We start from the raw sequence: 17,070 nt of genomic DNA on the forward strand, positions 1-17,070 counted from the left end.
ACTGTAAATTGTCTTGCAAATGATTAATAGCTGCTGAGTAAAAAAAAACAGATTGTATACGGATGACAAGTGAGAAAACAATTGTCCCACTTTTCTGGATGCAACTCTGAACTATTTTTATACTGGCGTGGGACCCTAGCCTTACAGATATTTTTAAGCTGTACTGATATTATCCATGTAGCATTGTTGTAAGGCCACATGGTCGTTCACACGTTCAGTATTTGGTCAGTATTTTATATCAGTATATGTAAGCCAAACCAGGAGTGGAACAATCAGAGGAAAAGTATAATAGAGACACGTCACCACTTCTGTATTTATCACCCACTCCTGGTTTTGGCTTACAAATACTGATGTAAAATACTGACAAAATACTGAACATGTGGCTCTCTCTATTTGCTTTCATGGAAATTCCAAAATCAGCCGGACATACTTGCTTCTCGGTTTTTGAAACTCCAATAGAAGTGAATGCAGAAAGCCGCACAAGCGCTGCCACCTCTCTACAGTGAATGGGGAGGACAGGGGAGCGGCATCGTTCTGTAGATTGGTGAAGGTCCCAAAGTTAAGACGTCCCCCCCCTTCAAATCTATCAGACATTTAAGGCATATCCCATGAACGTCTAAGATTGTTATATCCTTTTATCCAACTCTCGCTTCCTTAGGACTCATTGACACATCCGTTTTTCACAAACAAGTGTTATCCGTATTTTTCATGGATAGCAATTGTGCCTACAATAGTGACTGGAGCCGTTCATATGTCCATGATTGTCCATGGACCGAGTTATCCATGTAAAATCGCGGAGACATGTCCGATTTTGATCCGAGTATCGCGTCATAATTGGCAATGCAAGTCTATGGGTGCGTGAAAAAATTGGATGCATCCGAGTGCAGTCCTATTTTCCCAGACTGTTACATAGGAAAAGAATAGGGGTTTTTTTATCTACAAAAAAAAGCTGATGACACTCGGACCAAACTGGGTCAGTTTTTCCCGTACGTGAAAAAATCTGATGTATGAATGACGCCATAACATGCATACTCTATTGTAAGAGTGTAGTTAATCTTCAGAGGAAATCCTGCCCCGCTTTTTAACACCTTATAGCATAGGGAATGGGGTTCACCATGACTGGGCTCTTCCTCCATCTGGGGTTCATATATAAATCATATCGGAAATCTACGAGATTATAGCCGTCATTTCTTAAGACAGGACATTTAGGATAGACTGTCCTACCAGAGACAGCTGGGAGGTTCGCAGAGAACATAGCGCGTTTTATGGCACTAAACATTCTTATCTTCCATAAAGTATTGTGACACTTCTGAAAAAATGTATGAACTTTGTAAATGGCTTACTATATATGATCCCCACCCGCATGGGTACACGTGAACAGGCCGTGCTTCTTTATATATTATGGGTAAGTGTTTATAAATAAAGAAAAATTGTTTTCCCGCATCCATGCCAATTGTATATTACGTACTGCGGTCATAAAGTGTAACTAAGGTGAGTATAGGAGTTGTATGGATAGACTACAGTCTGTTTACATGGATGTGACAACATCTACAGATCACCGATCAGCCCCCCAGGAACCGTTAACCTGGTCTCTTAAAAGGAACAAGACATGTGGAAAATAAACACAAAAATAACTGACCTGTTCCATTTCAGACTCCCACTCCTTTCGTTCTCTAAGAAATAAGCCGCTGCCAGAGATGTCTGGCGGTGGCTTTTTCATAGACAACACAGGAGCAGGGGCAGACATACAATTGGTGCAACCTCTGCAGCCACACAGGGACCCAAGAGTTAACAGGGGCCACTTCCACTTCTAAAACAGGTGAAATACTATACTGTTCTTGCACAGGGGCCTCTTCTGTTTGTGACCACTGCTGCCCAGGAGTGCTTGGCCAGCCGAGTGGGCTGAAACATCATTAGGCCAACAGCTATCTAAAGTATACGAGGGGCTTTACTTTGATAATCCAGGTCAGAATGACTGTATATCCTCTTTGAAAGTTTGCAAGTCTAGCTGGGTGGTCTAGGCAGGAAAACATTTAAAAAGGATTATACAGCAAGTCTGATGTGGATTTTCAAGGTATGTACATCAGCCTCATCAGCTCTTGGGAGATCTGTTTAACATATTCAGTTTGTTTGTATGTATCCAGTGGGAGTCCAGTGGGAGGTCCTACTCAGTAATTGACAGCTATCTGTCACGCAAAGTGTGGGAAAGACTAAGTGTAACACAAAGGGAATAGGGGGAGGAAGCCCAAACACTAGGGAAAGAGGGAGTGGAGACCCCTAGGAAGATCTAATATCACCCTGCCTACCCTACCATCACTATATAGGTTCCACACCTATCGCCGAGTAGGACCCTAAGCCCTGGATGTCCCTAGAGCTTGGCCCTAGATGGGGAGGGGGAGGGGTGAGCACTGGTCAGGCCCCACTGTAAACTAAAGACAACAAGGTAGACAAACAAATTGAATAAACTTAGCTTGAGCACACACCAGAGGAGTAACGTCAACTGTCCTCCAAGGGCACAAGAGAAGAAGCCAGCCAACAGCTAGTGCTCCAAACATGCACAAAATTACATAGAAGTATCACCGGCGATTCCCTGGAGCAAACTGAGTGTTTTTAACTCCCAAGCAAGGGTGTGTCAATCAGCAGCAGGAGGGAGGTCGACGCTGGGTCTTAAAGGAAGAAGGATTAAGAAGGTGTCTGTAATGCCAAGCGCAGTGACCTTCTACAGCCAGATCCAGAGTGTCACAAAGTGTCACACCCGTGACATTATCTCTGCATGCACAGTCATACAGGAAAGACTGTCAGTCACTGTGTAGGACCGCCCACTGGACTCATATATGTACAAACACCGGGGCTTCAAGTTTTACTGGAACTTTTTCCATAATAATATTTATCAATCTGCTCAGCTCCTCCTGCTCTATAACACCCTGCCTGCAGGTCAGATACCATTTTCAACATGGTTGGTCTTGCTAAAAAAAAAACAAACACATAAGTTGCCTCTGTTATTAATTAATACATAGAAACAAACATTTCTCATCAGAAAAATGGTTTATTACATCATCTTCCCTGAAATAGGTGCAAATAATTTAAAATACAAAACGTTGTACAATTATATTCATGTTAGCAATCAGCAGGGGCATTTGTACAAAAGAAGTATCACAATGGATCATCGGGGTTGGTTTTAGCAGGAGATGCAGCACCGTCTTTTCCTCATTGCCGGAGAAGAGGAAAAAATAAATGCAACATTCATGTACAGTATGAAAAATTTCTTTCATTGTTGACAAAAAAATAAAAATAAAACCTATTATTTACATTTGGTATTAAATGTACTTGGTATATAGGCTGTGATCTTGTGGAGTAAAATAGGGAATTCCAGTTGAATTAATGTAAAATGTGCTAAATAAAAGGGATAGCTAATTGGGTTTGGCCTTAATGGGTTGAACAACTTTAGAAAAACCTGGTTTGCTTTTCTTCTAAAAACAGTGCCACACCTGCTCATAGGTTGTGAGTGGTATTGCAGCTTTGTCATAATTACTTCAAAGGAGTGAGGAGGCATGGTAAACTCAATCCAACTGGCCAATAGATTGGGGATAGCCTAAGGTGCTAAGTATGTGTGCAAGTTTAGACCATCCCTTTACTTCAAATTTTCAATCACCGCCTTTGTGGTCATCATAAAATTCCAAATAATTAAAGATCCCTCACCTAAGACTTGTAAACTCATTTTTTATATATATTTTCCCCAAACAGTGCTTGGAATCAAAACCATGGACATCATCTAAAGAACGCCCGGAGCCATACTGCTCATCAGGCCAGTAAACATTTTCCTTCTTCCAATGAAATATTTTATAACTTTCAGACCTCTAAGTAAACATATCATCCCTGAGAATTGTCAATGAAGAAAGTCTTTTTTTTTTTAATTATTATTTTTCAGACAATATATTAAAATTAACCCTACAATTTCAAGTCTGGCTCCTAAACCTTTATAGCCTTTGAAGAATGATTCCTACTTAAAAAAAAATAATAATTTTTGGAGGAGATAGTGGGTTCTCTGGACGTGCACACAGTGCTTCTTTAGTCTCCCATATAAGGGTGCTCTGGACATCCACGCAGTGCTCCTTTACTCTCCCATGAGGGTGCCCTCATCCTTCTCATCAGAGTCTATGCTCCGTAGCGCAACTTATACTCACTCAGCAGGCTCTGAATGTCCTTACCAAGGCTAACAGTCCGGAGTGACGCATGGTGGACTTTTTTGGATTTATAGTTAAAAAGTTTTCGATGTTGGTGTCACTGAGGAACAGGATTTGCCATTGTGCCCACATTGGTGCCAGGCAGGGGCATCATGTGACTCAAAGAGGATTCTAGGCTGAGAGAGTCTTGATCATTCGGCCCATTCTGAGTTTGCTGAATCCTCTTCTTGTTGATTTTTCTTTCTTTGGCTCTTCTGTTCTGGAACCAGATCTTCACCTGCAATGAAGAAACATTTTGGATTCACTATGCTTTATAAGTCTACATACTAATTCCTTCTGGTTTATATGTAGCTTGTTACTTTTCAACCTCACCCCTATCAACTAGTAATATCACGTCCACCATAGACCCTCATTCACACACTTCAGTTGGATATAATAAGTAGGGATTATGTGTGAAAATTGGATATTTTGTTAAAGGCTGGGTGAGGAGGCAAAGAAAGTAATGTAATCTCCCTGGCATTTCTACTCTTCATCCTATCCAGGTATGTCTGCACCTGCATAGAGGTATATAGCGGAGAAAGAGCAAGATCTGCTCTATAGTGTTGGCAGTGCAATAAGATTGGAATTTCATATTCACTTATTGAAATTTTGCATAAACTGAATTTATTTGGCTTTGTAATGAAGACAAATGGGGGGATGGAAATATAAGCACAAACTCAATAAAAAAGAAAACTGCCAAGACTAAAGTAAATGCAAATAATAAAAGTAGTTTTTTTTATATAGATTGAAAGACATCTATGCATTGTATCCAACATAACAAACACCAACATACATTGGTGGGTGCACCAACAGGGAAGCTCCCACTGTCAGGATTACCGTTGTTCTTCTTCAGATTGACCACTAGTGGCTGCTATTGTTCCCCTTAATAATTGTGCTGCAATTCCACTCCTTACCACTGGAGGCTGCTGCTGTGTTTTGCAATTGTCCTTTACTAGGATGGCAGATTCTGAACCTGTGGAATCCATCTTGTTTCCTGTTTGGGCCTACTTAAAGCCGCATGGATCTCTCAATCATTGCTTGAGTATTGTGTCTAGCTGTTTAGTCTAGTTCCAGTCTTCAGCTCCTGAACTGTCTCACCCAGACTGCTTACACCTAGCTACAGATTGTTTCCTACAACTCCTTTGCTAACTCCAAGAGCTTCTACTACCACTTGCTGTTCCTGCTTGTACTCCTTCGACCACTGGATTCCAGCAGTGCTATTCCAGTATTGTAACAGGCACCAATCACTGTGCACAATAATATGTACAAATATATATATATGCTATTCAGATGTTTAATAGGAAAGTGTAATATTGAATATACTTAGTATACAGACTAGTTCTTATTGGGGGAAGTGGTGGAAAAAAGGATTCCCTGCAGGATAAATCACATAAAGTGCAGATAGTGCACATAAAGATAAAGATATAGTGAGGCTCTGATGAAGTATTGGTGAAACGCCCTTTGGGTGTTTGGTGGGTGAATCTCACTATGTTTTTACCATTATTCACAAGAAGGAGAATTTACAAGACATCGTTAAGTTTTTCCACTGCAGTCCAGATCGCGGACAACGATTCTGCCACAAAGCAGTAATATGGATGAGGAAAAGATAAATCCAGCTTGATGGACGTGTAATCTTCTTTACTCAGGTAAGTACAAAGCGGAGTATATACAATAAGATTTTAATGTTAATGACAGTGGTAACATCTAGGCGTTCAAGGTTTCATGATTACGGGTGCCACAAGCACCTGAAACACGTAGATGTTACCAATGTCATTAATGTGAACATTTTATTGTATGTCCTCCACTTTGTACCTACCTGAATAAACAAGATTACTGGATTTATCTCTTCCTTTCCCATTATATGCACTATCTGCCCTTTATGGGATTTATCCTGCAGGGAATCATTTTTCTGACACTCCAATCTCAACAAATCTGTATTATAAATGTTCTTGATATTACACTTTCCTATTAACCATATGTTTATTTTTTTACATATATTGTTATGCACATCTGCCCCTTGGAAGAAGCAGTGGCGAAACGCGCGTGGGGAATCTGGGAAGACTCAGCTACTCTACTGAATTTGTATACATATTCTTTGGCCATATCTTTCATGTACTGTATATTCATTTGCCAGCCCATATATATTTTTTTTTAAGTACAGACACTTTAATGCACCTCCCACATATATGACATGACATGAAACTATTAGCACTATGCACTTTGTAATTACATATTTGCCTCTGAAAGGAAAGGATTTGTATACAATAACCTAATCCATCTTTATCTATGTTAATACTATACTCAGCAAAATATGAGAATGTTTTTTGTTGGAGGCTATATATATATATATATATATATATATATATATATACAGTACAGACCAAAAGTTTGGACACACCTTCTCATTTAAAGATTTTTCTGTATTTTCATGACTATGAAAATTGTACATTCACACTGAAGACATCAAAACTATGAATTAACACATGTGGAATTATATACTTAACAAAAATGAAACAACTGAAAATATGTCTTATATTCTAGGTTCTTCAAAGTAGCCACCTTTTGCTTTGATGACTGCTTTGCACACTCTTGGCATTCTCTTGATGAGCTTCAAGAGGTAGTCACCGGAAATGGTTTTCACTTCACAAGTGTGCCCTGTCAGGTTTAATAAGTGGGATTTCTTGCCTTATAAATGGGGTTGGGACCATCAGTTGTGTTGTGCAGAAGTCTGATGGATACACAGCTGATAGTCCTACTGAATAGACTGTTAGAATATGTATTATGGCAAGAAAAAAGCAGCTAAGTAAAGAAAAACGAGTGGCCATCATTACTTTAAGAAATGAAGGTCAGTCAGTGCGAAAAATTGGGAAAACTTTGAAAGTGTCCCCAAGTGCAGTTGCAAAAACCATCAAGCGCTACAAAGAAACTGGCTCCTATGAGGACCACCCCAGGAAAGGAAGACCAAGAGTCACCTCTGCTTCTGAGGATAAGTTTATCCGAGTCACCAGCCTCAGAAATCGCAGGTTAACAGCAGCTCAGATTAGAGACCAGGTCAATGCCACACAGAGTTCTAGCAGCAGACACATCTCTTCAACAACTGTTAATAGGAGACTTTGTGCAGCAGGCTTTCATGGTAAAATAGCTGCTAGGAAACCACTGCTAAGGACAGGCAACAAGCAGAAGAGACTTGTTTGGGCTAAAGAACACAAGAAATGGACATTAGACAGTGGAAATCCGTGCTTTGGTCAGATGAGTCCAAATTTGAGATCTTTAGTTCCAACCACCGTGTCTTTGTGCGACGCAGAAAAGGTGAACGGATGGACTCTACATGCCTGGTTCCCACCGTGAAGCATGGAGGAGGAGGTGTGATGGCATATGGGTGCATTGCTGGTGACACTGTTGGGGATTTATTCAAAATTTAAGGCATACTGAACCAGCATGTCTACCACAGCATCTTGCAGGGGCATGCTATTCCATCCGGTTTGCGTGTAGTTGGACTATCATTTATTTTTCAACAGGACAATAACCCCAAACACACCTCCAGGCTGTGTAAGGGCTATTTGACCAAGAGGGAGAGTGATGGGGTGCTATGCCAGATGACCTGGCCTCCACAATCACCAGACCTGAACCCAATTGAGATGGTTTGGGGTGAGCTGGACCGCAGAGTGAAGGCAAAAGGGCCAACAAGTGCTAAGCATCTCTGGGAACTCCTTCAAGATTGTTGGAAGACCATTTCCGGTGACTACCTCTTGAAGCTCATCAAGAGAATGCCAAGAGTGTGCAAAGCAGTCATCAAAGCAAAAGGTGGCTACTTTGAAGAACCTAGAATATAACACATATTTTCAGTTGTTTCACACTTTTTTGTTAAGTATATAATTCCATATTTGTTAATTCATAGTTTTGATGCCTTCAGTGTGAATGTACAATTTTCAAAGTCATGAGAATACAGAAAAATCCTAAATTGAGAAGGTGTGCCCAAACTTTTGGTCTGTACTGTATATATATGTATATATACGGTATATATATATATATTTATATATACATATATATGTATATATATATATATATGTTTACTACTGTAGCTGATATACATGATGTATGTTTCTGGCCACTTCATTTGTTATCCCCTTAGAAATCATGGATGATCTAACCGCTTTTTAGTACATGTTTATATAATGTATTATAATGAACATATGAATTAGCACACATTTTTTTCATAATATCTTAATTGTAGACATTATTATAGGTTTAAAAATAAATATATTGCTGTGCATAACGATTTGTGCCTGTTTACTATGGGGGTTTCCCTTTTGGTGCACCTACCGATATATCTTGGTGCTTGTTATGTTGGATACATATATGCTAACTAATCTATATGCAATAAAAACTACTTTGTATTATTATATTGTGATTATTATATTATTTTATTGTACTTTAGTTCTGATACTTTTTTTTTGTTGTTTTGGGTTTTTCATTAAAAAAAAAAACAGTAAATAAAATATAAGTAAATTTCTGAAGTTTAGGTTAAATTGCTTCTTTTCCCTTTATTTGTACATTTTAAACAGTATATTAGGATAATATTCTAGCAATGAGAAGGAGGGGAGTGAGAATAAAAATGATGAGGTTCAGAATTGCACATGTACATATTACTACAATACCTAATGGTTAAGAATAATTATAGTTAGGAATTGGATTTTCCTAAATCCTGGTTTAGTATGACTTACAGATATGAAAAGGCATTAAATCAAACTAAAATAAAACTGATTCTTCAACGTATGACAATGTTTATGAGTAGACCAATGCATTTTACCATTTTGGTTTTGCAAAATTTTTTTTTTTTTCTATTGTCAGTATTGGAAATCTGCTTCAAAATTCTATAACTATATCATAGAGCAATAAAAAGAATTGAGTGGAAATATGGGAGTGAATATAAAAAAGTGGATTTTTTTTTATAAAGTTTTCAAATGTTATTATTTTTTAATGTATCAAACAACTTGGCTTTATATGTAGTATGCAAGTATAATTCCATTAAATGAGAAAATGACTTGTAATCTATTTTATTTATATTGTTTGTGTTTTAAGATACAAACATTTACGGATTATTATTATTTTTTAGTATTAAATATTTTGTTTATTAAAAAAATAATTTGACTGTTCATAGAAAAAAAAATAATGTAGTACAGTAGAGGTTACTCCTATAGTTTTAAAGTAGGTATTTTATTAATAGTGAAAGAAAAAATGAAAACTCATTTAGGAAACCTCTTATACTTGAAAATGATAGTTAGATCACAATTCACAACAAAATATGAGACAATTTGATCCTTCTTTACGCAAAAAAAAATAAAAAGAGAGATGGCAAGAAACTGCACCACTGTATCATCTGAATAAGCCAGACATGTAAGCTGCAATAATGAAGAACATGTTGGACTGGATAGACCTGACATACAGGTGTTCCCCTGATTAAATACTCAGACATGAAGTCTCGTAACCCTTTTTTTTGGCAGATCCCACCATAGTAACAAAAAAGGAAATGCATTACAGAAACTCAAGGCTGCCCCCCAGATTTATACCACACACCTTTGCCGTTTAAACTGTGATTCATCCACAGCTGAATTCAGTAATCTCTTATATTTTTCCCACAATTTTGACTACAAATCAGTGCTGGAAAATTCCATGGTCATGAGAATGGTGACACAGCTTTTCCATGTAAAGAAATTGAATTTTGTTTGAGGTGCATTTCATGCAGATTTTTTTTCTGCTAAGGAAATTCTGTTGAATACTTTATACACAGGCTGGGGGGTGCATACAGAATTTCTTAATAGACTTTTGTGAAATCTGAAATCCACAACAAAAATGTAACATATCTGTAATAATAATTCCACAAATAGAAACGTCTTTATAAATTACTCAAAGAGATTATGTGGCTTATTTTTATGCCATGTGGGATTTCACTGTTTTGTACAAATTGCCAATAAATATCTATCTATCTTCCTATCTGTCTACCTATCTGTCTACCTATCTATCTATCTACCTTCCGATCTATCTATCTACCTTCCGATCTATCTATCTAACAAAAAAAAGTGGAGCTGCACCAAACATCAACCAGTTGTGGGTGTAAGGCCTCCCAAACAAGTACCAGTTGTAATCTCTGAAGAAAAAATATAAAGAGGCAGCACTCCAAATTGCAAACAAATGGTGATCTTTTATTAGCTCATGTGATGTGAAGACGTTTCAATTACAAAAAAACTTTATCAAGCAGATAAGGACCCATTCTTTTGCAATTTGGAGTGTTGCCTCTTTCTATTTTTTTACATATCTATCTCTTTATCTATGCATCCGTTATATTATATATATATATATATATATATATATATATATATATTAGATATTATATGTGCGCATATATATGCATTCATATATATACAGTGTCTATCAATTTATGATACATTATATATATACACATACATTTATATATGTATGTATACATACATTATATATATATATATATATATATATATATTTTATATATATATATATATACACTCACATTATATATATATGTATGTATATATGGTAAGAGGTTCAGGGGTAGATGTGGCCCCTTTTTCTCATTAGTGGTCAGAGTTCTGCTATGTGGTTTTTGCTGCAATCTCAGACAGGTACCTTTGATTAATGCAGATGTAATGCCCTCTCTCCCTGACACTGGGCTCATTAATAACTCAGCTCCTGTCCCCGGCTTATCAGGGGCATTAATGGCACATTAATCCCAGCCATGGTCACATACCTGTCGTTCAGAGAGCCCCAGGTTGACAGCCAGCTCTGCTTTCCTTCTGATGGTGATATACCTGCTGTAATGGAACTCCTTCTCCAGCTCCAGCCGCTGGTGGTCAGTGTACACCACCCGGTACTTGTCCTTTGTCCGAGTTTTACTCCCTACTGAACGAATATATATACTCCACTTAGAAAAAAACCCATAGATAGATAGATAGATAGATAGATAGATAGATAGATAGATAGATAGATAGATAGATAGATAGATAGATAATGGGTCCCTGTACACATTAGGAATTTATAATTCTAAATCGCATTCCTATAGCTTCAGTTGTAAAGAAAATGCATTTTTATAATGTATCTATCCTATTAAATATTGAATGGATTGCATTAATTGCAACACAATTCATTTATTAGTTCATTGTTATGCAAAAATGGGAAACCAGCAGCCAACGAAATGACATAAAATAAAATGACATCAGGGACCGCAGGCTGCATATACTAATACTCATCCGCTACAGATAATGCAGTCATTGATCCTGGTAGCATATTTGCCGAAATAATGTATATTGTCATGAGTCCCTTTATGGAATCAAAATTTTAATGTGGAAATCTAAAATAAGTGAGTAAATAGAAATAAATAGAATTGAAAATATAATAAAGGAAAGAAAGAAAGAAAGAAGGAAAGAAAGAGAAATAAGGAAAGAAAGAGAAATAAGGAAGGAAAGAAAGAGAAATAAGCAAAGAAAGAAAGAAAGGGAAGAAATGGTCCATTTGTAGGGCAGATAGGTATAAAGATAGAAAAGCCAATTAATAAATAGCATAAAATATTATATTTATATATAAATGCTATTGTGTTTATATATATATTATATATATGAAATGTTTCTTCTATTGTAATCATCTGTAGTATTTATATACTTTATTATATATATATGTGTATATAAATTGTGTATATATGTGAGTGTGTATATATATGTATTTATATATATAATTTTATGTGATTAGCAGCAGTGGTATTTTATTCTTTCCTGTACCATTTTCGTTATATTCAAATTCTAATAACAAATCACAAATAGGATTTGAATCATTGCGATCACAAGGATTTCTATTCTATAATCTGCCGAATATATGAGTCTTCTGTCCCCAGTATAGATAATGCCCGGTGCTCTTGTCCTCCCTCCCTGCAGCCAGGAATAATGCTCATTAATATCTAATTCTTCATGCTGATCTCTTGCTCCTTTGTGGAGGTGTTAGAGCCTCTCCATATAAATGGCTGCCATATTACAACTAATCACGGTTAATATGATAGCTGCTGTAAAACGCACAATTACCACCCAGTAAACCTCTCGTTTATATTGTGCTGAGGACTTGATAAATGGGATTTACTGAGTCCAGGTCCTCCAGCTTCGTCCCTAATACATGGGGCAGGGACACTCTCTGCATGTCTCAGCTATATATATGTGTGTGTATGTATATGTATATATATACATATATATATACACATACACACTGAATAATATATTATAAGTTGCCTGTGCATGTAATATCACTGATACCAAACTAAACTGAATAGATGTTTGTGGATCTGCAAATCCTAATTAATTCATTTTAATTTAGCTTTGTAGAACTGCAAATCCCAGCAGCATTTTGGGGTATATTCTTTGGAATGTGTATACTTTATATAAGACTTATGGATCTTTTTGCCTTTCTGTATCTGTTACTTCTCATTTTAGCAGCTTTTCTTTTACCATTTCCTCTTCTTTGTGGAACTAACAGTCCCAGCAGTATCAACCACCGATATTTAGATATATTATTCTTTATTTTTTTTTTTTTTCTGGTGGTTACATATTTGTGGCATTACGCTGGAAATCTACCACGCTAGTTTACATGATGAGAGTTGTAGTTCAGGATGGATGTGGATATGAAACTCTAAGTGCATGGCAGCAGCATTTCTTCCCAGCTTCTTGCTCTTGTGCATACTGTTAACCTTAAATCTGGCTGGGTCATGCTCTTTGGCAGAATATCTTGAATTCTTGGTTATTCAAATGTCGCATATAGAAATGGCTGCAGGATGAAAGTCCAGGCCGACATTTGTTCAGATAGGGTAATTCAAACACAATGTACAAGCTAGAAAAGCTTCTCTGTGATAAGATCTCCTTGTAGTGTATTGTCTGAGGTTGTGTCATCCATTCATTAGCACTGCCTAGACCCTTCTGATCCTTCTTGTATCTACACAGGGGGTCTTTGTAGTGCTTTGTACAGATCTGAGATAGCCTGTTGGTTATTAAACACCTACTACTAGATCAGATAGTCCTCATACTAGTATCGAAGATCCTGATAACAGTAGCACATAGCTGACATGACTGCTCCCACTAAACCACAGGATTATAATCTGCCATCAATACATCAGTTAACTTTGGGTAAAATATTAAAAGTGTTATGTATTGTCTATCTATCTATCTATCTATCTATCTATCTATCTATCTATCTATCTATCTATCTATCTATCTATCTGTCCATTGACTATGTGTATATACGTATGCATGGGAAAATTCTCTGCTCCAATGCATTTGCATGGTGGGAAGTGATCACAGTATAATCCCAGTGCTACAAATCTCTATTTACTGCTATATTTCCTGTCCTTTCCGGTCACAAGAATGGACAATGCTTCAGCAAGGTGTATATCAAAGCTATGCACCCATGACAGATGGGTGAGTGCAGATTTGCACCCTGTACTGTCCCTGCTTGTCTGCAATCAGTCTACAGCTCAAAGGAGATATTTACATGACAAGGGACAGGGCGCCTGACTTTGTCGCCTCTATATGGGAGGGCACCAGAAACAGAAAACTTTACACTGACCCCTCAACTTTCCCCTCAAACTCCTCCCCTCAATTCCACACCCTTAGCAAAGTTGTTGGACCCTAGGGGAAATTGTTTCACTACGATCTGAGAATTTAATACTGTCATATCCATATTATTTGCATAGAATGTAATACTAACCCTAGCCCTATAATGTCCATAGACTGCAATTTTAGCCCTATAATTCTCATAGACTGTAACACTAACCCTATAATGTCCATAGACTGTAATAATAATGCTATAATGTCCATGGAGTGTAATCCTAACCCTATAATGTCCATAGACTGTAATCCTAACCCTATAATGTTAATAGACTGTAACACTAACCCTATAATGTCTATAGACTGTAATAATAATCCTATAATGTCCATGGACTGTAATCCTAACCCTATGATGTCCATAGACTGTAATCATAATCCTATAATGTCCATAGACTGTAGTCCTAACCCTATAATGTCCATAGACTGTAATCCTAGCCCTATAATGTTCAAAGACTTTAATATATACCCTCACCCTATTCACAGACTTTAATAGTCACCCTAACCCTCTAATGTCCATAGGCATCAATGCTATTTCTATAATGTCCATTCATTTAACAACCAATCAAATCTATAATGTCCATAGACTTTATTATTTTTCTTTCACTGTAATACTAACCGTAATCCTACATTAACCATCCATATTTTGCGTCACTATCCATAAAACTTTGCTAACCCAGACATTAATACCCATCTTATGTGCACAGGCTTTACTACTAATCCTAACCTTATAAATTCCATGGACCTGATGCAGTCATATCCATATAATGTCTATAATTGTAAAGTATTTATATACATATAGGTCTATACAATGGATTGCACTGACATATAATGCCCACATACAATAAATTAATGACATCAATATTTATATTGATAATATGTATTGTATTGCCATTAATGTATCCATTTTGTTCCTTTTGTAATTAACGCTCTTATCTATACTATAAGGTGTCTCCATTTATTCATGATAAAATTAGACTATTTATGTCACATGCTGTAACAGATAAGATCATATATGCCGATGTCATTGTTGCCACATCAGAAAAATTGACTTTACTCGTTACATGTGAATGGCACCACATGAACTGCCAAATTCCTAATAAATAAACCAATTACCAATTGCATAAAAGGCGGTACTCCCATCACAACAAAAAGGAAATCCCTAAATATATACCCTGACCTTCATGCATGGACAGACGAGTGTTTTAATCTTCCAAATTGTCTCCTAGATATCAGCTAAATGAGACAGAAAAGTAATGTAAACTGCAGGGCCCAAGATTCATGGCAGAGTAATTAGTTATAAAAGCTGTAAGTGCCTTATAATATAACCGGAAACAATTAGCTTTTAAGTGTCTGATATAAAGGTGGTTTTTTGCTTGGTATAAAGTATTTTTCCACCTTATATCCTAAATTCTCAGATATCTTCTGCTGTCATCCTATAAAACATATCTTCAGTTATTTCAGTGAGAATCTGACAACCAGTATGGCTGCTATGCCAGTTTCCACATGGGTTGTTACTCAGCTTTCCTGGATTCTTGTATGGCACATTTAATTAGCCAGTGGATTTCATAGGGAGGAATGACTGATTTTGGTAATTCAGGAGGACCCCAAAACAGCTGAGAGGCAAATCCTATTGGAGCAGTGATGAAAGCCAATCACCCAGCTTTCCCAGATCCTGATCGTACTAATTATTGCATGGAGATGGATCTATGTAGACATATTTATTCCACAAATCCCAGATTTCCTGATGCCCATCTTCTTACCAGAGTTTCCCTGAGTTGCTGGCTTTCTCATCCAGTCGTAATGATGTCTCCGGTGCCCATCTGCCATCCCTGGAGAGATCTGAGGTTGATGCCCTGTTGGCAGTACTCCAACACAGGGTGGTCCCTGCACCTGCCCAGTTGGGTAATCAGAGACGGGGCTGTAGCCCAAACTGCCCCCTGGAGAGGGATTTAAAGGAGTATGTCCTGTGGGGTAGGTGGTGTGACCCCAGTCTTCTCTTGTGGCTCCATAAGGTGTGATCCAGGCGGGGGATCCAGAAGAAGGAGCTGCACCTTCCAAGCTCAGCCCATGATAGCCCCCATAGTCAGGATACTGGGGGGCAGTGGAGAAGTTCTGCAGCCCCGGGTGGCCCCGCATAGATCCAGGGTACATGCCAACGTCCTTGTCCAGGAGGTAACTCACGTACATGGTGGCAGGCTGGTGCCAGCTAGCCGCATACTGCTCTGCTGTCCCTGCTGCACTCTGCTCCCTCTGCCCCGGGTATATGTGCCTTCATTGGCCACCACTTACAGATTACACACTGTGCACAAGCCCGTATTAGTAATGGCAGAGCCTGTGGCAGGTGACGTCAGAGGGCAGATAGCGCCCCCCCTTGTCACCATTTGCATGTGAAGTGAGATAAGGAGAGGGCAGCGACCTGATCACACAGAATACTCAAGTCTTTATTGTCTAAGAGCTTCCTCCTTCCAATACAGACCTGCTGCACTTTGCCCTTCAATCACAGGTTCAAAGGGCTGAAGTCAATAGAACCAAAACCAGGGGGCAAACATGGTGCAGCCAGGACAGGGCAGGGGGCAGTGAGCCCCGAGGTCAGGGGCGACCGGCCGGGGGGATCTGGCCCTTCTTCATCACTGTACCTCTATAGGTTATGTAGAAACTACTTACCAGATTCATACAACACATTATCAGCAAAGACACAGGGGCGGAAGATTTATAGGGGCGGAATATCTATAGGGCGGAAGATCTATAGGGGCGGAATATCTATAGGGCTGAAGATCTATAGAGGCGGAATATCTATAGGGCTGAAGATCTATAGAGGCGGAATATCTATAGGGGCGGAATATCTATAGGGCTGAAGATCTATAGGGGCGGAATATCTATAGGGCTAAAGATCTATAGAGGCGGAATATCTATAGGGGCGGAATATCTATAGGGCTGAAGATCTATAGGGGCGGAATATCTATAGGGATGAAGATCTATAGAGGCGGAATATCTATAGGGGCGGAATATCTATAGGGGCAGAATATCTATAGGGCTGAAGATCTATAGAGGCGGAATATCTATAGGGCTGAAGATCTATAGAGGCGGAATATCTATAGGGGCGATAACAGCGCTGCTATTACACAACAGGCGGGCGTGTGCTGCTCTGAGAGCTATGCGCTGTGTGCTACCTT

General features: G+C 38.2%; 1 protein-coding gene across 1 annotated transcript; it reads right to left on the reverse strand.

Moving 5' to 3' along the window:
• Positions 1-3,026: 3,026 nt before the first annotated feature.
• Positions 3,027-16,316, reverse strand: CDX2 (caudal type homeobox 2). The gene is made up of 3 exons (XM_073662473.1): positions 15,658-16,316; positions 11,008-11,159; positions 3,027-4,461 (listed from the first exon to the last, which is right to left on the reverse strand). Exons 1-3 carry the CDS (start codon positions 16,082-16,084, stop codon positions 4,282-4,284), a joined length of 759 nt encoding a protein of 252 aa, XP_073518574.1. The 5' UTR covers positions 16,085-16,316; the 3' UTR covers positions 3,027-4,281.
• Positions 16,317-17,070: the final 754 nt, after the last annotated feature.

Source organism: Phyllobates terribilis, unplaced genomic scaffold (assembly GCF_046119375.1).
Source record: "Phyllobates terribilis strain yellow unplaced genomic scaffold, ASM4611937v1 Scaffold_2__4_contigs__length_985480577, whole genome shotgun sequence".
Lineage (NCBI taxonomy): Eukaryota > Metazoa > Chordata > Amphibia > Anura > Dendrobatidae > Phyllobates > Phyllobates terribilis.